Source organism: Desmodus rotundus, chromosome 4 (assembly GCF_022682495.2).
Source record: "Desmodus rotundus isolate HL8 chromosome 4, HLdesRot8A.1, whole genome shotgun sequence".
Classification (NCBI taxonomy): Eukaryota; Metazoa; Chordata; class Mammalia; order Chiroptera; family Phyllostomidae; genus Desmodus; species Desmodus rotundus.
In genome coordinates, this window is record NC_071390.1 from 145,151,538 (window position 1) to 145,175,971 (window position 24,434).

The window sequence follows — 24,434 nt, forward strand, 5'->3', positions numbered from 1 at the left end:
CCCATATTTGGCAACTGTTGGTTGAATATTCACATTTAATATTTTTCTAGAAGCTAGTAAAATGTATATTTAGTTTATAATTTAACCAGAATAATATTTTTCTGGGCAAGATAGTTTAAGAATCCTATAGGCCGATATCTATAAGAATAAAGTAACACAGGGAATAGTAATAATGACACTATATAAAGCCAATCATCAAAGAAGATATCAGTAGATTCATATCAATGGATACCAATATATATAGCAGAAGACAGAGCATAGAACTAAGGTAAGAAGCAACTCTGATTCTGACTTTAGTCTGGATATTAAAATTAAACAAATTATATAGATATAAAATCTCTACTCAATAGAAACCTCTAACATTATTTGACATTCTTCAATCCAAATTAGCTAAACTAGGAAAAATCATTTCCCTGTATTACTATGAAGAAAAGCCCACTATATTTCTTTTCTGTTTTACAAAGAATGTAATAATGAAAATACATGATGAGGTATCATTGGGTAGGGAATAAACAAGCAGAAAGCATGGCCTATTGACCTAGTGTTTTTTGCATTTTATACACACTAGTTTTGAGATGTATACAAGGCCTTTTAAAATTTTATTTTACATTCTGTAGAAGATCACATCTGTGATTTCATGTAGAAATAAATAGAAATATATAACTTATAGTAATCTACAATTAATTTTGTATAAAATTTCTTCATATAATGTGAGAATTTCATGCAATAAACAAGATCTACTGAGTGCCTATAATATGTCTAGTAACATGTTGAACACTTTGCAGGAAATGTAAAATGTATAAAAGCCTTATTTCTATCAATTAACTTAATATTGCTTTATGTAGATAAATGAGAATCATTAAAATTATTAAAAAACAAAATTGTGTGATAAAGACTCTTGGGACAATAGAATTTCAATAAAGGAAAACAGCAGAACCCAGGAATCTGTATAAAAGAGAAGTTCTTGGAGCCATGAGTGATATTTAGATCTGTGAATTTCAACCTTTCTTTATCTCATGGCACACATAAACTAACCACTAAAAATCTGTGGCACACCGAAAAATATATATTTAGCCTGTCTGACAAAAATTATGTTTAATATTGATTCACTCACACCAGAGAGCTATTGTTGTGTTGGCTGTTGTCATTTTTTATTTGACAATCTAAGGAAAAAGAGGTCAGTGCCCCTGACTAAATAGTTAAGTGTTGCTTTATCTATTTATTTATTTATTTATTTATTTATGTGACACTGGTAACAGGATTATATCAGTTTCAGTACATATTTCTATGATGCATGGTCTGCATATTGTGTCGTGTGCCTGACACCCAAAGTCAAGTCATTTTCTGTCACCATATGTTTGGCCCCCTTTACCCTTTACTAACCCCACTCCCTTCTCTCTGGTAACCACCATACTGTCGCCTATGTCTATGAGTTTCAGCTTTATAATTCACATATAAGGGCAATAATATGGTTCTTAGCTTTTTCTGACTGACTTATTTTGCTTAGCATAATATTCTCAAGGTTTATCCATGTTGTCACGAAGCAGAATTTCATCTTTCCTATGGCTGAGTAATATTCCATTGTCTAAATGTAGCACATCTTCTTTATCCATCTTCTTTTATCTTTTCATATATCTGTTGGCCCTTTGCATGTCTTCTTGGGAGAGATGCCTGTTCAGGTCCTCTGCCCAATTTTTAATTGGGTTGTTTGTTTGGTATTGAGTCATATGGGTTTTTCATATATTTTGGATACTAACAAGTTGTTGGAGCTGTTGTTTTCAAATATCATCTCCCATTCAGTTGGTTGCCTCTTTGTTTTGTTGTCGGTTTCTTTTGCTGTGCAGAAGCTTTTTTGTTTGATATAGTCCCACTCATTTATCATTAAAACACTCAGTAAAATGGGGAGAGAAGGAAAGTTCCTCAACATAATAAAGGTTATACGTGACCTTTATCGTACTCAGTGGTGAAGTACTGAAGCATTTCCTCTAAAACTAGGAGCAAGACCAGGATGCCCGCTCTCACCACTCTTACTCAACATAGCTCTGGAAGTCCTTGTCAGAGCAGTCAGACAAGAGAAAGAAATAAAAGGCATCCAAATTGGGAAGGAAGAAGTAAAAGTGTCATTTTTGCAGATGACATGATTCTGTATATAGAAAACTCTAAAGACATCACCAATAAAACTATTAGAAACAATAAAGAAATACAGTAAAGTTGCAGCATATAAAAATCAATGTACAAAAATCCACTGCTTTCCTATATACTCACAATGAAACTTCAGAAAAAGAAATGAAAAAATTTTCTTTTGCTATTGCAATCAATAGAATTAAATACCTAATAATAAACTTAGCAAAGGTTGTAAAGGATCTATATAGTGAAAACTACAAAGCATTATTAAGAGATTGAAAAAGACACAATAAAATGGAAAGATATTCTGCGTTCATGGACTGGAAGAATCAACATAGTTAAAATGGCCATATTACCCAAAGCAATATACAGATTTAATGCTATCCCAATCAAAATCCGAATGTCATTTTTTAAAGAAATAAAACAAAAAAAATCATCAGATTTGTACGGAACCACAAAAGACCCAGAATAGCAAAGGCAATCCTGAGAATAAAGAATAAAGCTGGAGGTACCCTACTACCTGACTTCAAACTATACTACATGCTACAATCATCAAAACAGCATGTTGTTGGCAGAAAAACAGACACACTGACCAATGGAACAGAACTGAGAGCCCAGAAATAGAACCACATGTATATGGGCAAATAATTTTGACAAAGGACCCAAAAACACACAATGAAGAAAAGAAAGCCCCTTCAATAAATGGTTCTAGGAAAATTGGAAAGCCACATGCTAAGAATTAAACTAGATTACAGTTTGTCCCCATGTGCAAAAAATTAATTCAAAATGAATCAAAGACTTAAATACAAGATCTGAAATCATAAATTACATAGAAGAAAACATAGGGACTAAACTTACAGATCTTGACTGTAGAGAATATTTTATGAATTTGACCCAAAGGCAAGGGAAGTAAAGGCATTTTTTTTAAATTCTTGCAGCACACGAGTTGAAAATCATTGATTTAGATTATTGTAAAGGGGTGTAGAGAACATTCCCTTTCATAGGTATGGTGGTGGAAGTGGGTCGCAATTGTATGAACCATGAAGGAAACACCTAACTAGAAAAGAGGATTGTGTTGGAATACATTGTGAATAATGACGAATGCTTGGTTGTTGTGAGTCTTGTAAATCCTGTAATAGGAATTCAGAGAACAAGGAAAGTGGTGTGATAAATCAGGAAGTTCAATCTAGATTGCTTTTAGAATATATATATAGTGAGTATACTATATTCACTTTATATATTAATAAATTATATATAATTATATATATTAAGTTAATATATTATGCTACCAAATTTAGGGGCTTGGGGTTTGGACTCATTAGAACAGAGAAAGACGTAGAGCAATGGTTCTCGAAGTGTGGTTTCAGAATCAGCAGCAACAGGAGCATCACTGACAATTTGCTAGAAATGCACATTCTTGGGCCAGTTTCCAGAATTCCTCAATCAGACACTCCAAGGGAGTTGCTCCCAACAATCTCTGTGTAACAGGCCCTCCAGATGATTCTGATGTTACTCTGAAGTATAGAACTGCTGACTCCGAAGAAGTGATCGAATGAACTTAATAGGATATAATGATCACTTATTTCAGTTGTGCTCTGTGCCTTTCATGACACCCTTTCTGTTTCCCTGATCAACCACTAGAACAGCATCAGAATGGTTATTTCAAGTATTGTCTTGAATCTTGTCTTCATACCTCCAAACTACCCATGTTTCTCTTTTCTCTTAGAAGATTCCTCCTTGAATAATTAAGTAGGAGCCACCAAAGAGGAGTGTCTTCCAGTTCTTGCCTACGTATCTATAAATCTTCCTATATTCCTACCCAGTCTTATTTTTTTCTCCCATGTATTATCTAAACTAACTCCTGTGCCAGACTCATCCAACACTGACCTCTCATCTCCAGTGACCTCTCCATGTTATATGACTTTTCTGTCATCTGAAACTTTCTTGTTTTCCAAATCATGCATTGAAGAATCCATCTGACCACAGCATTCTCTCCTAGCTTATTTAACTATTCCCCTACAATAGCTCTTGAGTGTCACGGGCTATTTTTATTGTACTTTACTGCCACTAAATTCTGCTTTCCTCCAGAGAGAAAGCTTACTAGGTAGCAATTTTTCCACTAACCAGGAGGAAAATATGAAAAAGTAGGCATTTTTAAATATTTCTGGAGATTGCCAGGGAAGGGGACATAGCACGAAGACCCCTGAGCTCACTTTCCTGGGGCTCCTGAGGTAGGTAGTACAAGAGTGGATAAGGATCCGTAGCTTGAGCAAGCTGCGGTGGATGTAGTTCCTTGGATAATAATAAGGCCTCAGTTAAGGTAAAGAGTTAGCAAGAAGCTAAGAGAAGAGATTAATTATGATAGGAAGATCTATGAGCGGTGTCCAACCTTTTGGCATCTCTGCGCCACACTGGAAGAAGACGACTTGTCTTGGGCCATACATTAAATACGTTACAACACATAATCACACAAAAACCTCACAATGTTTTAAGTAAATTTACAATTTTGTGTGGGCCGCATTCACAGCCATACTGGACTGCATGCGGCCCACAGGCTGTAGGTTGGACACCCCTGGTAGGTCACAGCTTTAGGAGAGAGATGGAAGTAGCAAGACTTGAGTGACAGGAATTAAACTAAAACTCCCAAAGGTGTTAAATGATAACATTAGGGCCTCTTAGAAAATAAAAGACTAGTGATAGGTTACAAAGACCAAGAGGTAAGAGGAATGTTGAGGGTGGTGTTTTTGTTGTCTCCCCGTCATTGCTTGTGCCCCATAAACTACAGGAACACCCTAGTTGCAATAATATGCTTTTCTCACAGTGACGAAATTCTCTAAAGAAAAATTAAAACACGTGATTTAACGATGGGGACAGCTATTTGAAATTAGGGCTCTCTTGAAAAATTAGAGTCATGTGGCTGCTGTAGTTTTTTTCACACTACCCTAGAGCAACTTCATTTGTTGATCGTTCAGCATGTAGCATTTGATATTCTGCATTAATCGCTCTTAATGTTTTCTAATGTGTAGCATATGCCTCTTTGCAGTTCTCTTTATATATATTTCTATAAGTAGGATGTTTACCACTAGACTTTGTATATTCTGGCTCTTATTTAGGAGCAAATTCATATGCATTCAGTCAGCCAAAAAGCAACCTCTACTGAAAGCTAAATTATTCCCTGTTTCCTAAACAGAAATGCTTCTATGTAGGAGAGAGGATGTGAAGAGGCAGGAGTTAGGTTTTACCTTGAGATTATGGGAAATTTTTGCCCAGAAGCTGTGCGTGCTTACAGTTATGTCAGAAGTCAATCAAGAGAAGAAGGAAAACTGATGGTTAATGCATTGATGAACATGCATTCTGGATCAGCTATGTCAAAAACTGTCTATTTTTAAATGCAAATAAAGAATCATTCAAAAGAATGCAACACATAACCATTTTTCCACTGAACTAGAACTCTAGTTAGAAATAGGGGAAAAAATTTTAAAGAATGAGTCCACTCTATTTTTGCTTAGTGCTCCAAAACTGCTCGAATAGTGATTTTCCTGCCACAGGAGTAACAGAAGGAAGAAACATGTAGAAAACAACTTGGAAAAATCTCTGGGCCTCTAAACACCTCAGCTTCTTCTTTAAGAAAATATTTGAAAACACAAAAAAGAGAATAAAAATGACTTTCAGGATTCCATTGTTATTTATGTCCATCTATAATTTTTCATATTCATTGTTTGTCCTGTGTAAAAAATTATAAGGTAAGCTCTAATAAAAAACAAACAGGTATATAATTATTGCAACTGTGGGAGAAAAATGAATATTAGACAATGTGAGAAGTGTTTACAGTAATCTTTTTTTATGGTTTTCTTTTATTTGGTAGAAAAAGAATTTCAAAATTTGGATATTCCAGAATATTTCTAGTTTAGACTAGAAATCCTATAGAGACTTAACTGTCATACTTACATTATCCATCATTATATAACTCAGCACTTTGAAATTTTCTGAGTATGTTGAGTATGTTATTTGTAGCTCACTGAAGGCAAAAGAAAGAATTCTTACATCTGCTCAGCCCTCTTTCCTCTTCCAACCCAGGAGCTGTGTGCTCCTCAGCAACATTGCCTGCATTGTTCACACTGTATTCCTGACACCTAACAAGTATCTGTCAGCTGTAGGCTCTCGCTAAGCATGTGCTGAAAGAATCAAAAATGAGCTCAACTACCTTTATCTTGTGATATTTTCTATTGGTGGATTAGACTAGTATAAGGAAACATGTTGAATCCAAAAATCCAAGAGTTACACAATTGTCCCCAATTTCATTTTAATGGTAAAAGTGTATGTTCATATTAGGGGAGGTATTTTGGGAGCAAATTATATAAATTAAATTGGCAATACCCAGCCCTCTTATGAAATTTTACCTCTGAATTCTCCAAGAGTCAGAATAAGAGACTGGTACAAACTTGGCATGGCAAATCACAGTTATCATGTGTTCAATATTGTATAGTGCATTTATAAATACTGAAGTAGAATAAAACCAATTTGCTTTCAATTAAAATTTTTTATTATTTTACTATTCTCATAGAGCTTTGTAAAGAATAAAGGGGTTGGGACTAGGAAACATTCTCCTAAATTAAAAGAGAAAACAAATAAATATTCCAAGTCGTATTCATTTTGAAAGTTATTGGTTGTGGAATTACCAGGGTTTGTTATTTTTTTCCCTAAATCAAGGTACCTGAGTTGGTAAATTGGTAATCAGGTTCAGGATATTTTACAATAGCATTCAAATTTGTCCTATTAAAAAGTTAAAACAATTAGTTGGTACAAACACATAAGTGAGTAGAATTAACTTCTCGTGCCCAAATTAACCTTTATAATTTCACCTCTAGGTTCAGGAAGAGCACACCTCCATGTAGAATTGCCAGCAGGCTCCTACATACAGGGCTTCCACATTTGGAATACAGAAATGTAGCAGTGGACGTGGTGATACAGTGGAGTTCGCTCGTTAGCATATTTAGTGGGTTAGCAGTCAGTTTCTGACTACACGCTCAGAACACAAACTGCATATATTGACCAGGGAGCAGGATAGGTTAGAATAAGTGGACAGATTCTTCACTCGCGTACAAGAAACAACAAAAAGGCTGCGGAAAATGAGTGATAGGTGGTAATGTCAGGGACATTTAGGACTTCCGTTCTAAATCTCCCATGGCCACTCTCTGTCAGACTTAAGTGCGGATCTAGGCAAGCACTGAAATATTTCCTCAGTTCCTTCCAGAAGTTAGGTGATGATATTCCAAGATGATTAAAAAGGGATCAAATTGAGACTAAAGCTATTTTGCTCTCTTCTCTAACCTAGCATAAGAATTTATATAAAAAGCTCTACCCAGGTTTCCATTTATTTCCTTTATCTTCTGCTGTTCACTATTATCTCTCTGTCACTGATTTGGCCTAACTCTTCTCAACCGCATTTATATGACCTTATGACTATTCTCTGACAAGGACTTTTTTGTAAATTAAGATGTCCCCTCATCGCTTCACGGCTGTGAAAAGTTCATCAATACTTGAGGTATTTGTGGTTTCAGAAACGCGTCAGAGCTTGGCACCCCTTGCCGTATATTTTATTCTCCAAGTTTAAAAGAAAGACATAGAGAAAAATCTAAGCAATAATTATACAGGTGTGAGAGGCTTGAGTTCACGTTCCATCTGGGAATTTTTAAATATTTATACACTTTCAGGATATAACAACATTGATTACCCTAATGTTCAAAAGCACTAATTCACTTCCATGAATTTCACATGCGATATTTTCACTACAGAAAATAAAACCTTCACATCTCTCTTCTTCATTGATATGCTGGCCTTTTTTGTTCTCCTTCCTGGTAAAATATTTTAAACACACAAAACAGACAATGTGTTTAGTACCTTAATTAGCAGTATGTTGATATTTAGATGGAACTGAGAAGAATGCAGTAACTCTCTTCCTGAGTTATATAAGGAAATTCTGAAACAGCAATGGTTTCTAAGAATTTAAATACTTAATTACCCTAGAAGACTGGGCCAGATATGACAGGTGAAATGTGATACAAGCACCATTTCATGAGTGTTGAGGAAAATAGATTTAGACTTCTCCATCTGCTTTAGACTAATGTTCATTATTTAGGCTCATTACATCAATCTCCTTTTATGTTAATGTACCATATGCCATAATCCATGCTGCATCACTTGTTAGCATTTTTAAATGAACTTCTAATTTTTAATCAAAGAATAAAAGACTGACCCCATTAGCAGTTTAGTTGCCTTGGCTTGGGCTATAGAGTTAAAAACTCACACACACTTTTTGAAGGTCTTGCTTCAGTTTTTAGAAAGATTGAAGTAAGGGGTTGTTTTCCAGGTCACTTATATACCCCTTCTTCTGAAAAATATTTTGTTTCTTTGAAGAGTAGCTACTTCGTGCTAAGAGGCAGAGGATAAACTAATCTGTATCTTAATTTTATATTCTACTACCATTTTTCCGTTTGTAAGTTCAAGAAACTTGATAGTAAATGAGATTGTCTTGGGGCAGCATGTGAGGAACGGGGAGCAAGAGAAATTAAGATATCTGTGGTGACTACCATTTTTTAAATGAGTTTTAATTCCCCTGTGGAACCCTAGGATTTTAAAGGGAAGAAAACATTAAGAAGAAAACTCTCTTTTGTTACTTGAACAACTCAGTTGTCAAGAACATTTTGGCAGCTCTTTTCCTTGTATTAAAAGGACTTTCATGGAGACCCCTTGGCCAACAGAACAGCCGAAGATTTGTGATGACCACATGAATCCTTCCTCAGTGGTCAAGCAATGTCGCAAGCTAAGCCTAACTCAGCAAAATGCTCTCAAAGATTTTATAAGTGTAAAAATTAAGATATAAAACAAATTAACTTACTCTTTCTCTTTGCCCTTTAGCATCACACAAATAAATATATCTCACAGAAATAAAATATTTTTCCACAGAGGTGGAATATAATTAAACAAAAATATAACCCCCACTACAGTCATTCTAAAGCTACTCAAGCTAGTCCTTCCAAAAAAAAAAAAAGTGGGTGAGTTTCTAGTAATGTAGCCCAAGCCGAAGTAAATCATGTGCATGCTGGCAGTCTTCCATAAAAGGTTGAAATTTTAAGATGCATTTTAATTTTATGTATTTATTTATCCTCACTTGAGGACATGCTTATTGATTTTAGAGGTGGGGGGAGAGAGGGAGAGAGAGGAACAGAAACACTGATGTGAGAGAGAAACATTGTGACCCAGGACCAATCCTGCAACCTAGGCATGTGTCCTACCAAGAAATCAAACCTGCAACCTTTTGGTACACAGGATTACGCTCCATCCAACTGAACCACACTGGCCAGGGCTTAAAATACATTTTTAAAATGTTAACAAATAATCCTAATTACAACCCCTTTCCCAAACAATACACATGCAAATAACAGGAAGAAGGAAATGGAAGTAACATCACTGGAAGACACAGCTCGATGCCCTGGCATTGACCCTGGGACGCCCTGAGAGGTCTCTAATCTTATAATACTCAGTGATAGCTTTCCCCTGCCCACCATATTATTACAATAGAAGCATAATAAGTTTACTTTGACCATGAATTTTCTAAGTGGATAGGATTTAGAGAAAAATAGAAAAGAACATTAAAGCAACACTTAGAAAATGAAAACTGGAAGCTTTTTCATTTATGTATTTATTTCTGCCGTGTAAAGATAATTTTCAAAGGAACTAAGCAGGGTAAGTTGTTATTAACACAAAATGTTTTTGCAGCAGGGCAAAGCAGGACACCACAGCTTGAGAGACATTTGCAATTTGAAGTTGTTTTTCTCTCAGGCCTTGTGGGTGGTCTTATGATCTCAGAGCTGAGACATCTTCAATGTCAAAGAACTGATATTCATTCTCACTTCTTTGCTTGACCCAGCCCTTTGGAAAGGTAGCTTGAGATTGCTTTTATTACAGTATATTAATTTTTTACCATGCTATGGTAGTTAATTTTAAACTAATTGTTGTCTTTTATAGATTAAAAATAAAATATCTCAGTTGTCTGAGAGTCCTATTTGGCTCTTTAAGTATAAATGCAATTCCCTTTTTAACTATACTCATGCCTTCCATCAGAATAGTTTAACTCCAGAAATTATTTTCTGAAGCAAGAGAACAATACATATTTCAACTCCCACGTAATAACACTGCAAAATTTGGTAACATCTGCATATTTTCTTTACTAATTGCAGTGTTAGTCTGTAGTTGATTATATGAAACTGATTTTTTCCCAAGACAACTTTTATATATCACATTTAGTATAATTGGTACTTTGAATCATAAATTGTTTTTCAGCTAGAGTGTGTGGTTTGATATTGCTAATGAAATGATTTTAATGTTCCGCTTAGCTATTATGAGGAATCTTATTTTGTTTTATAATTTTAAATATAATTCTCCATTGTAGCACACTAATTAACCTGATAACTACTTTCCCGTTTTTTAAATCTTCAGCATAACATTATATGAAAGCAGTAAAATAATTGGCAGGAAGTAGAGCTACATATGAATCCTTCAATTACAACAATTTTTTTTGCTAGTGTTACCTCATAATATTTTTGCATTCACCATTCTTGAGTTCCAAAAACAGTACTATACACATGTTCAGAGGTCTAGCTATAAATAGGGTTGCCATTAATAATAATAATGCCAATATGATCTTCAGATCATGAATGGGCCTTTCAGTGTGAGATGGAATGGCAAGATAACAAAGACTACATTTCCAATATGAAGCTGATATCGTTTCTATTCATTCAATTCAACAAATATGTATTAAATCCTATACATGTGTGCTCAGTACTGTCATATGTGTGGGCAAAGGCAGAAAAAATAATTGAGAGATTCAATTCTTGCCCTGAAGGAGGTCATAACTATTTGGGGTTGGGGAGGATGACTAAAAAATATTATTAGTCTCCATGAACAATATTCCCCCAATTACATATTATGTGGCATTATTCTCTGCATTGTGTAGTATAGTTAAAACCCCATAGAGGAAGGAAAATTCAATATAAGTCAGAAATGTCTCAGGTGGCCTTTTGATGAAGGTGGCCTTTTGATGAATGTGGGACCTTAATCAAATATTAAAAAATTGGTTAAGACATGGAAATGTGGGTGAGAAGAGATTTCTTGTGTGAGCAATAGTTTGAACAAAGACTCAGAAGAAAGAAGGACATTTGGAGTGTTTGTAGGGCAATGAGTCTTCCTTAGTCAGCTCAGAATCAAAGTAGGGGAGTACGGGGAGATCAAGCTGGATATACAAGGTCTGTCTGGAAGATATCCAGCCATGTAATGTGAAAAATAGTGACATTGAAAAAGAAACAAGATACAAGAAACATTGTACACAGAACAGTGATGCCTCAGTCCCCTTCAAAGTAGGCACCTTGGGATGTCACACAGTTCTCCCAATTGCCATCAGCTGCCCCATTTGTTTTGTTTTTTTTTTCCTGAATCTCATCTACAGTCTGAAATCTCTTCCCTTTCAAAGGTGATTTTAGTTTTTGGAAAAGCAAGAAGTCTCAGGGCTCCAAATCTGGGCTGTTAGTGGGGATGAGTCTCCTGGGTGATTTGATGTTTCACCAAAAAGCTCTGCGCAAGACATGATTCATGAGCGGGCACATTGTCATGATGAAGCTGCCCATCACCAGTTCCCCATGGCTGCGACCTTCTGAATCATCCAAATAGTTTTCATGGAGGACTGTTCAAGCTTAATACAAAATTTGATGCAGATTCATTGTTCTACTTGCTCAGTCATTTTGAATGCGACAGCCACACAGTACACATGCTCACTCAATGGAGTCTACTATCTCTACAGTGAAGTCGTCATTGTTCACACATGTGCATTCCTTAGCTGCCAGGTTACACTGATGTCATGCAAACCGTTCTTGTTATATTAACAATGATTGGACTTTTTCCCAATAGACCTTTTACAACATAAAGTCATGGGGGCTTAGAATGCCAGAACCAAGCATTCGTAAAATAGTAGTGAGCCACTGAAGGTTTCTAATTGAAGATGCGTGCAGTACCTCACAAAAGGCTGGCCTGAGTGTCAGAGACTAGACAAGGAGTCAGAGTCTAAGAAATATAAAGCACACACACACAAAAAAGGCCAAGTGATGTGGGTGGATAACATGAAGCCTGAGCATCAAGAAAGTCTTGAAAGTGATGATATGCCTGCTCTGGCAGGAACCCCTCGTAGTCCTACTTTTGTGTCAGGAGTTATTTCCAGGATCCTAAGTGAGTATGAGTGAGTATTCTAATGGAAATATGAATCAGTTAACCAAAATGGGGTTGCAGAATTTTGGACAAATCCTGATATAATTAAAGTGGAGTTTTGGAAAAATGAGCCTGTCATTACTAGGGAGAAATGATTAACACAGGATGAAGCCAGGTTTAGATGTGGAAGTAGTTGAAAAATAGTTGTAACAAGTGAGTGAACTGATAGGGGCTTAGGCAAGGATTATAATTTTGGGCATTGAGAGGAATGATACATAAGAAAAATAACTCAAAGTAGAAATGTGCCAATGAAAGGTGACTCTGTGGTTTCAACACTGATAAAGATGCAATAGCTGTACTATGGACAGAATAACAAGGGTTAGAATAGGAAGTTTTACATGAAGATGTCAGCATTTCCTGATCCAGTAGAGCTCAGCTGGAAAGAACATTCATAGCACATGGCCAGTGGCTAACAGACTGAATAATTGGGACCTCCACTAAATATCATGAAGATCTTTTCTTTTTCACATTACACTTTGTTTTAGTGGGTCTCAAAATTCTGTGACAGATTTTTGGTAAAGTTATTTAGAAAGACTAGTACTTTAAAATTGCCACACACACACACACACAAATGGTCCACAAAATATTCTTCTTTCCTTCTGAAGGTTTTAATGATGCATTGTAATCATTAACCAGCCTTTACTATTAAACTTAAGTGGCCAATTGAGACAAACAGTTATGAAACTGTTCTTCCACCACTGATTAAGACTGCGTGGCAGATATTGGCAATTATATTCATTTAGCCTTCTGAGCTTCTGGGCAGACTCGGTGACTTTGCAGCTCCAGCTGCCTTCTTGTCCACTGCTCTGATGACACCCACAGCAACTGTCTGTCTCATGTCACAAACAGCAAAGCAGCCCAGAGGAGGATGGTCAGAGAAGCTCTCAAAACACATGGGTTTGCCAGGAACCATATCAACATTGGCAGCATCACCAGATTTCAAAAGCTTTGGGCCATCTTCCAGCTTTTTCCCAGAAGGATGATCAATCATCTCCAGCTCAGCAAATCTGCAAGCAATGTGAGCTGTGTGACAACCCGGCACAGGTGTCCATCTGGCACTGATTTGGCTTGGATGGTTCGGGATAATCACCTGAGCTGTGAAGCCAGCTACTTCCATTGGTGGGTCATTTTTCTGTCACCAGATACATTGCCACAATGGACATCTTTGACAGACATTCTTGACATTGCAGCCGACATTATCCTCAGGAAGGGCTTTGCTCCACGCTTCATGGTGCATTTCAACAGACTTTACTTCATTTGCAATGTTCATTGACTGGAGCAAAGGTGACCACCATGCTGGGTTTGAGAACACCAGTCTCCCCTAGGCCCACAGGAACAGTACCAACACCACCAATTTGCTAATCATCTGGAGAGGCAGACGCAGGCGCTTGTCAGTTGGATGAGTTGGTGGCAGGATGCAATCCAGAGCATCAAGCAGCAGGTTCCACTGGCACTGCCATCTTTATGGGTGATTTTCCATCCCTTGAAAAAAGGCATGTTAGCACTTGGCTCCAGCATGCTGTCACCATTCCAACCAGTAACTGGCACAAATGCTACAGTGTCAGGATTGTAGCCAATTTTCTTATGGTAGATGCTGACTTCCTTGACAATTTCCTTGTATCTTTTCTGGCTATAGGGTGGCTCAGTGGGATCCATTTTGCTTATACCAACAATCAGCTGCTCACACCCAGTGTGTAAGCCAGAAGGGCATGCTCACAGGCCTGCCCGTTCTTGGAGATCCCTGCTTCAAATTCACCAAGCAGCAACAGTACAGCACAGTCAGCCTGAGATGTGTCTGTCGTCATGTTTTTGATAAAGTTTCTGTGTCCTGGGGCATCCAGGATGGTCACACAATACTTGCTGGTCTCGCATTTCCACAGGGAGATATCAATGGTGTTACCACGCTCACATTCAGCTTTCAGTTTATCCAAGACCCAGGCATGCTTGAAGGAGCCCTTCCCGAACTCAGCAGCCTCCTCAGATTTTTCCATGGTTCTTTTGTCGATCCCACCACATTCGGAAATTAGATGGCCGGTAGTGGAAGACTTGCCAGAATCTAAGTAGCCAATGGCAACAATATTAATATGAGTCTTTTCCTGTCCTGTTTTGGCTTAAATTTAGTAGTGGTTTTCACACCTGTGTTCTAGAGGCAAAACCTAGAGCCCCAAGGAGACCTTTAAGTGAGATTTATTTTTGCCTTTGGCTTCTGACCACATCAGGACTTTATAGTAACTCTTGACAGTTATTTTTTAAGGGATTTTCAATAATTGTGGTACTACCTATTATTGCAATACTAGTAGAAATATGCTAAAACTTGGGCAGGTAAAACATAAGAATGGAAATAGTGTTTCAGTATATAAGTAGGTTACCTCTAGGTAATGCATTTGATAAAATGTTTCCTCCAAATTAGAGCTTTCTTCTTATTAATTAGATATTATCTTTCAATGAGGTCATGTCAGGAAAACAGATAAAAATGGGTTGTAACAGTTATTGGTCAAAATGAGTTAAAATAGCAATTTTCAGTTTGGGAAAAAAAGTCAAATGAGTGTTAAACAATAAGAATCATTTACTTAACATTTAATGTTTGTTGTTTATTTTTTTTAATCCTCACCTGAGGACATTTTTTTATCGCTTTCAGTAAAAGAGGAAGTGGGGGAAAGAAGGAAAGAGGGGAATTGAACCCAATGACCCTTCAGTCTATGGGACGATGCTCCCACCAACTGAGCCATACCAACCAGCCAGGGCATGTTTATGGTTTTTAATTAATTTATTTATTTATCTAACATAATATGACAGAAACTATATTAAGTGCTTTATATTCATTATTTGATTTCATTAGTATATAATCCCATGAAATATACACTTTTATTATCCTCATTGTCCAGATAAGGAAACTGCAGACAGAGGTTAAGTTGCCTCAGATTATGCAGTGAATTTCGGACTAAGCCGGGATTCCCACTCAGATCTAGTGTGAATCTGAAGTCCTTACCCTTAACTGCTACGCTGTGCTTGTCTCTTCTGGCTTGAGCCAGCCAACAAGATGATTGTGAATTTTAGTCCACCCACTAAAGAGATGATGTCTGTCATGTGTGAAGAAATAATGGTTCATTTATAAAACATGGCACTGAATGTTTAGCAACCTATTTTCTCACACTTTCGGCAATGAATATCTTTATGTATTGTAGTAGACTCAATACGTAAGAACCTAAATTTCTAGAAGCTGGATTTAGACACATTATAAGCCTTTTGTTGCTTCGATGACTTTATTTTGAGCCAGATGCTCTATGATCATCTTAACCTTCAGTTGGCAGTGTGGAAAATTATCTTATAATTTTTTTAAAAAGTCAGGTATTAGCAAAACAAAACCTGAGACGCAGTTTAAAAAAAATAATAAAACAAAGTATACCTCTGAAAAATCTTCTATACACTGAATAAAATTTAAAAACAAATATATGGAATATATAATATGCAAATGATATTTTATGTGCATCTCTTTCTAAATTTATGTTTCCATGTAGAAAGTGCATGCTAAAGAACTTGATTTTACTTTTTTCTTCACCTTTTTTCTTCAACTAATAGAAAGTTGTTTGTTTTTCTTCTCACAGCTGAATTTTTATTCCTCTTGTGGGGTGTTTATCTCTGCTACGCAGTGCGGACAGTCCCATCAGCATTTCATGAGCCGCGTTACATGGCTGTAGCTGTTCACAATGAGCTGATCATCTCTGCTATATTCCATACAATTAGGCAAGTGATACGTAGAGCTAATAAATAACTATTATTTTTCTGATAGCTTAATATAAATAGCAAAATTTGTAAGATGCATAATGGGAAGATTTAGGGAGGATGGTGTTTTATAAGTTGATTAATTTCTTTGTCTCAGAAATGGCAAATAAATATAGTGTTTCTTTTTAACTCTATTGTTCTTAGTTCCTTCTGATGGGTGGTTATTTTGAAGGTTAAACTCACTGTTATTGTATTATATTAAGCCACATATGGGGATGGCATTGGATGTCATTTGTGATATGTAATACTTTTTGTTCTGAAGACATAGAGCAATACATACATACATTATAAAGTAGACATAAATTGTCTACATTTTCACTCATGTTTAATGTGCTGATTTATACTTTCAAAATTCTAGTACTCAGATAGACCACATATGTGTGTGAATTCTGCTGAATTCAAAACCAAAATACACTTCAAATTGATGACTGCATTTCTGTGCGCAGTGGGTTTTGTCGTCATCACATTTTACCAGTAACATTTGGTGGGGAGACTGTATGGCCTGGCCTGCCATTTTCTGATGTCACATGTATCTCTCTAGTCAGTGAGTTCAAAGGAAGAAGAAGGTGGCTTATGATGAGTGAACAAAATGATAAATAGGTATGACTTATCTTCTGGGAAGTCTCACCTGATTCATATTTTGTTGTTTGTGAGAACAACAACAAAAAAGAATACTATAATTTGAAAAACAACAAAAAGATGTCATTCAGTTTCCCAACATTATTAAAAGTTAGAACACACTTAAGAATGTAAGTAGAAACTTCGAATATTTGTCTTCACTTTCAATGGAAAGTGGAGACTAATAATAGTGGGAGTCGGGGTTTGGAGATGGTTAATCTGTGGAAGTTTTGCAGGATAATTTTCATTTTTCACTTTAGTAAATAATCACAAAATGATATCTTGCACTGCTAGGAATACATGATGCTAGAGAGCATAACCTATATTTTTTAAATTTTAGTAAGAAAAAGAGGCATCTCTGATGACCGTCCTGGAAACTCCATCAAAGGGCCAGGAATCAAGGGAATTTGCCTTCTTGCTTTGTCTTGTCCTCTCACAAGAGAGAAAGAGGAGAGCTTTCTAGAGTAGAAGAGGGGAAAAAAAGATGGGAAGCAAGATACAAAATCATAAATAGGCAAGAAGAAGAATGCTTGCTCAGTTCTACACAGACTAGAGAGTCACGGCTGTGAGAGTAGGCATCCCTAGTCCAAAATGTAGTGAACACCGGAGACCACGCTGTCTTGGTGCCTGAGCTCCACAGCCTCTACTTTTCTCTTGAGCCACCTCCCAGGAAAAGCTGCATTTCAGTGGCTTGTTTGCAGAATTACAAGCATGTGTGTTTCAAGATCTAACTAGCATTCTTCTCTAAAACCATTTATAAATTAAGTGTTACATTAACAAAGCAACTAAAGAGTTATAATTATTCAAGAAGGCTTATTATAGATGGGTTAAAATGCCTTCTATTGTCAGAATGTAAATGCCATGCAGAGGGCTTCCCACATTTGCCCTAGAATTACCTGCTGTATTTCTTAGAAACAAATGAATTGCCCAAGAAATTAAGTCTGTTCAAAGCAGTTACCTAAGTTAATCTATATCCTTTTCTTCCTTGATTTACCCTATTCAATTTTCATCATCAAATATGTTTTCTTCAATGGATTTTAAACTCTCAAGTGGCCCATACCCTTTCAGGAGTAGGTAAGGTAAATTGATTTTTAATAAACTTTAAAAAAAAATTTAATAAGGCAATAAATAGTCATTACAAAAAATCATAAAATGATAGAAAAAGATGCTCTCTAATCCAACCACCCAAAGGGAAGCACTGTTAACATATTAGTATATCACTTTTTGATGTTTTTATATGCATGTGTATATTTATGATACATTGCACTTGATAACTCCCTTTTAGGAATGTCACAATGCAAACCAGCATACCGAGAAGTTCTGACAGAGGAGATTTATTTACCTTTGTTTAACCAGACTTTTCTAAACCCAGTTGACTGTGGAATCCCCCCACCCCTCAACTGACATCTGATTCTTAGCCACACTTCAGAAAATACTGTTTTAACCCTGGGCCAAGGTGATAGGAAACATATGTTAAATACTCATTGAAAACACCTTCCTTAATTTGCTTAAATCTTCCTACAGAGCCTTAGCAAAAAGAACCATATAAACTATGAGTTGAGTTCATGGAGACAAAACTCTGATTGAATTATTCATGTTGTACCCAGTAGATTTGGTGTTGACTAGATATAGCATCCTCACAAGATCAATTTTCTTCCAAACTATGGGGCCCACTATCATTGGAACAGGGAGGACTTCCAATGGTAGCAGAATGACCGGCCCTGGAAGGCTTTGGTATTTTCTTTGATGACCTAAACAAACCTGAGCAGGAGCCCTACATTTTAAGTTCCAAATCGGACTTACCTTTCTATATAGACCAGACTTGATTTGATTGTGGCATATTGGCTTCAAAGAATCATGCACAGGGTGGGGCAAAAGTAAGTTTATGGTTGTTTATATGGAAAATAATACAATAATTAATAAATAATAATACAAGAATAAACTGTTTTGCATACTCACAACTGTAAGCCTAATTTTGCCCCATACTGTATATTAACTACGCTCTTTTGGAAATTTAATATATGTGGCCATAAAGAACCAAGAATGGAATTATAGCTTAACAAAGTAAATCTACAGAGCACTGATTTTAGAGGGATGAGTAGGGAACAAGTAATAGACAGTAATAATAAAGTCAAGGACGCACAATTTCTTATTTATACATGGACTGAATTTATATATATTTGGTTCCAATATTGATATAGTTCAAATATAATTAAAAAATAATAATAATTTAAATCAGGATCCATTTTGGTAATTTTTCCCTGGAATGAAATAATATTAAATAAGGCTTCTGACGTCAGCAAAGGTATTCCCTATCAATATAGCATACCTACTTTTTCTTGGCTGCTTAAGATATAAAATCATATATACATATGTGAATATATATACATATACATACATATATAAATATTATGAATATATTATATACACATGTACTTTCTTATAAAATTATCAGATTGAATAAATGTAAATCACAAGGATTAAGTCTAGAGGGGTAAATTATGCAGAGAGTGTTTTGCTCAGTCTGTTAATCCTCCTCTTATTTTTAGTACTAAGCATAAAGCAAACCTTTGGTAAATGCCAGATTTCTTAAAAGTTTGCTTTTATTCTTAAGCTCAATTTTCAAATATTTCTATGCATCTGAAATTTAAACCTATTTTTTTAAGTTAAAATGCTCCTTTTTTAAAAATGAACCTTTTAAACTACTGAAAACCCTAATTTTTCTTAAGATATTTCTAGTCAGAACTGCAATCTGAAAACCCTGGTAGTAATTAAAAGTTGATTAATTTAAGAATACTTGATGTCAGTATATGTCAAAATTATTTTTTGGAAGATTCACCATCTTAATTTAAAAATATGTAACCATTCTTCTGGACGTTGTCAAGCTAGTTAGAAGTTCATCTGTACTGGAGTTTGAGAGCATGCTTTCAGGCTGCACTTCCATCTCCTTTGATGCCGCTGTCTGCCCCAGGACTGGCAATGGCCCCAGCAGGTTGGGATTGTATGATTTTTCTGGGAAACGTTTTATATTGCATCTGCACCTCAATTCTAAGCCTTAGACCCTGCACCTCGCTACTGAGTGCAACGATTTTATCTCAGTGCTTTTAAAAAACCTCACCTGACCCATCACAGATTATCTTATCCCTGAACAATGTGAATGTTCAGTCACATTCAAGGCAGGTATATGCCACTGCTCTCGCAAAGGAGTTAAAGAAGATGGCAATTCAGAAATTTGGTTTTGGGTATATGTGAACTATCATGAGTGTTCTGCACTTCTAATGTATGTTTTGAGTCTATTTTGTTTATGTCTCCAGACATAGGAGAAAATATGTCTCCATTTTGGGTAACTGTTGAGCTTCCCTTTTAGCTTGATGGGTGTTTTTGGGGTAGGGGTGAGTCATGTAACTGGGGGTAGAATGTAGGTAAAAATGAGAAAGAAACCCTTTGATGAAAATTTTGTTTGAAATATTTATAATATTAATTTACTTAGTAAATTTGTCACAAAAATGTATGGTGCAGGTATAAAAATTATTTCTTTCTATTTAGATTCACATATGTTTGTTTTATGATCATATCATGAGCTTTTTCCTGGGATGTTAGCTGTTCAAATTTGATGATGTATAATATATCATTGAAACAAAATGCCAATTCTCTAATTTCAAAATCTCATATTTAACTTTCATGGACAGCAATTGATGGGAAAAATAAAAAGAAGGCTGTGATTGCAAAATGACCTTAATGAAAGCAAAAAGTGGTTTCTGCATAAGGATAAGTCCTTAAAACATGAGTTTTAGTTTATACAAGCACCTATTGATTTATGAAAATATTCCAAAATTACCAGAGTAGGTATCAGTATTGAATTTTTCCTACACATTTTTTCCTACAGGGCTATCCTGGAACACAACTTTATAAATTCTTCAATAACATAATATCTTACATATTATATGTTAAATTATTTTCAAACATTTTGATGCTTTATAGCAACTAGAATTTGTATTTTAAAAGATGCATTTTATGAACTATTAGTATATTCATTTCATTTATTACATTGTTTACCATTTAAACCTCTGGGATAATTCACAAGGACATATAATTACCCACTCTTTTATTCTTAATTCTAATTAATGTTTTTAAACAAAGAATATTAGACTCAAGAGTTATTTACATGTCTTAAAACCCAAATTTGCCAAAACTACCAGTTTGTAACAACTCTTGTATTGAATTAACATATGTTTGCTACTTTTGCTTTGCAGATTCAATTTACATAATACATGATAATCTGAGGAAATGTTTAGTACTATATATATTTATATACTTTCTTTCTAATTATGAATAATTTAAAGTAATAAATAATAGAGACTTTATATATTATGTATCCAATGAGGATTACATAGGCCCTTATTCTTCTGTGATGAAAATATATGTCACAGAAACAGCAATATAATTTCTTCTTCCCATCTTTCTTTTTCATTTATTTCTTTTTCTTAATACATTGAGGTAAAGACTTTCCAAGTTTCTGGTGTGTTAAACAGAGTGCTTGTTAGATTGTTAACTTGGTGAATTCTCATTTCAGATTTGTCCTTGCCTCAAGGCTTCAGTCTGATTGGATGTTGATGCTGTATTTTGCACATACTCATTTGACTGTGACAGTCACCATTGGGTTGCTTTTGATTCCAAAGGTATTCCTCTAACATTACTTTTCTGTTGCAAGACAGTCATCTCAGATGATCCTCAAATAGTTTCTCCTTTAAAAATAGCTCTCACTATAGGCAAAGGGAGGTGTGGAGGTTTGCTTGACATCTAAAATGTTTTTAAAGCTCTCTGCTCAGGAAACTAGCTGTCTGTTTTCTTTTGGGATTTATCAACAATCTCATATAATTGATAAGTGACTTAATTTGTACAAAACCCATCATTTTCAATCCTTTTCCAAGTATTTCGATATCCAGTTATGTTTTCATTATTGTGGGTTCAAGGTGGCTTTCATAATAGCTATTACATCAAAATCATTTTTAAAAAGAAGTCTACTCTTCTAAGAATTCTCTTGTTTAGATTTTTATTCAGAGAAATATTATTTTAAACATTCAGAGAATTTTATTTGAATAGAAATAAATAATTACAATATTGGGCATAGAAGAGTCTTGCTTAATAATGATAGACTATGACAAACTTATATAGGCAGCATAATGAATTAGGGAGAATGGGCCATGACTCAGAACACATGCAATCTGACTCATGCTTCATCCCAACTAAGTGTGTTATAGGACATTAGCCAAGACTTTTTATCTCTCTGAGTTTCAGTTTCCTCATCTATGACATAATAGCAATAAGGTTACCTGGAATGAAATAAAATGACATCAGAGAAAGAACAGTTTATATAAATTATAGCATTATCTTTATTTTCCTCTTTTATACATAGAACAACAAAATAGTAGAACATTATATATCTTTCTTAATATTTATTTTTCAATAGTAGTTGACATACAATATTATATTAGTTTCAGGTGTACGACATACTGATTAGACATTTGTATACCTTATGAAGGTTTTTATCAGTGCCACACACTACAACATTAGCATGGCTGAAACAAGAACTGGGACTTCTTGTCTTTCACCCCAGGCTTTACTGCCACTCTCAGGCTTTACCAAATGTTGAAATGCACCCTGATTGAAAAGGCCAAATGATTATGAACAAATACCTATATTTTCCTTACATGAATTATACCAAATAGCCACAATTGTCATGGGTTAGTCAGTTACTGTACCTTAGCTTAACCATTTTTATACTTTGCATAATATGATGACATTAGATGGATGTATACTCAGACTATTTTATTCATTCATTCAATAAATTGTTATTGAGGCCCAAAGAAAATTGAAGGCATGGATTCATATAAAAATTTTTACATGAACATTCATAGCAGCACTATTCATAATAGCCAAAATATAGATATAATCCAAACTTCTATCAACTAATCAATGTACAAATAAATGCGGTATATCTATATGTGGAATGTTATTCACCATAAAAAGGAATCAAGCACTGATACATGCTACAATCTGTGCAAAACTTAAGAACATTATGCTGAGTCAAAGAAGCCAGACATAAAGGCCACATGTTGTATGATTGCATTTATGTGAAATGTCTAGAACAGGCCACTCTATAGAAACAGAAAGCAGTTAAGTGGTTGTCTTGGGCTGGGGCAAGTTGGGTGGGGAGGACGTGATTGCTTAATGAGTTCAAGGTTTTCTCTGGAGGTGATGAAAATATTCTGCAAGTCAACCTTGTGAATATACTAAAAAACATGGAATTGTATAATGTAAGTTGAGAATTTTATGGTATGTAAATTACATCTCAGTAACAGATCATTTAAAAAATTTTTGAGAGGCTTTGCTAAGTGCTGCTCTAGATCCTAGAGTAAGAGTAATGAACAGATGAAAGTCTGTGCTCTCTTGGCACTTACATTCCAGAGGACAGGATGGAGAAACAAAAGAAATAAGATAAATATTTGAAATAGGATTTTAGATAGAGATAAACACAAAAGAAAATAATAAAGCAGAAAATGGACAATATCTGAAAAGTGCCTGTTTCTTAAACTCATTATAGTCTCTAAGACTTTGCTCAAGAAAAAAACTCCATTCTTATACATAAGGTCCAGGTGGTTAACTAGTAGCATGTGTGATTTTGGAGGACAGGGACTCTATTTTATTCTTCTTTATGACCTTAAGTTAATGACACCTGTTGGGACCACAAACATAAGTAGAACAGGGAAGGAAAGATTCATCAGTTTCTATGGTTTCTCAGCCAGTCCCAATTACAAAACATTCATTGTTACTTAAATAGAGAATTACCATTTCACATGTTATCTCATATGTATGCTCACAGGCCTACCTGAATATTTTAATGAATGTTGACATTAAAATATTTCTATCATCAAAGGGTGATCTGTTAATTTCATAAAGGTATATTTTACCTGATGACAAGCTGGGAGAAGAGAATTCATGTTCTCTAAACTATTCCCTCAATTTTCCTAGAACAATCCCTTGGTTTATCTATTGTGTAAAGAGTTGCTGGGTTGTTTTGATTCTCCCTGCTTTCCATCACTTACCCAATCCACTCTTCCCCACTTCTCCTTTTGAAGAATAGAGATAGCAGGAGTGCATGGAACTGAAAAACATCAAAACAGCACATGAAAATAATAAAAATATGTCAAAGAGTGATGAAGGAGTAAGGAGAATAATGAGTTTAAGGAAAAAATTATGTAACTTCAGTGAATCTTACTTAGATACCATCTAGCCCCAAGCTATTTAGGGTGAGAGTGCACCGTGCTGGGGAGTTTCCATGACTTGTTTAAAATCTCACTGTGAATACTGTTGAGGCTGGAATTCAGATCTTCTGTTCCTAAGTCTTAAAAGTAAATTTTTAAAAAATACTTTAAAATGTTTTTCAATTACAGTTGACACACAATATCATATTAGTTTCAGGTTAGACATTTACATAACTTATGAGGTGATGCCCCTGATGAGTCTAGTCCCACTTGGCACTGTACATAGTTACTACAGTATTGTTAATATTATTGACTATATTCCCTGTG

At 35.3% G+C, this 24,434-nt stretch overlaps 1 protein-coding gene across 1 annotated transcript in view; it reads left to right on the forward strand.

Annotated features, from left to right (window-relative positions):
* Positions 1–24,434, forward strand: part of GPR158 (G protein-coupled receptor 158) — a 331,316-nt gene that overhangs the window by 301,056 nt on the left and 5,826 nt on the right. Inside the window, exons 8-9 of the mRNA XM_024575934.3 lie at positions 16,047–16,185; positions 21,416–21,521. Of these exons, the coding sequence (XP_024431702.1) occupies positions 16,047–16,185; positions 21,416–21,521 (245 nt within the window). The remainder of the gene's footprint in view (positions 1–16,046; positions 16,186–21,415; positions 21,522–24,434) is intronic.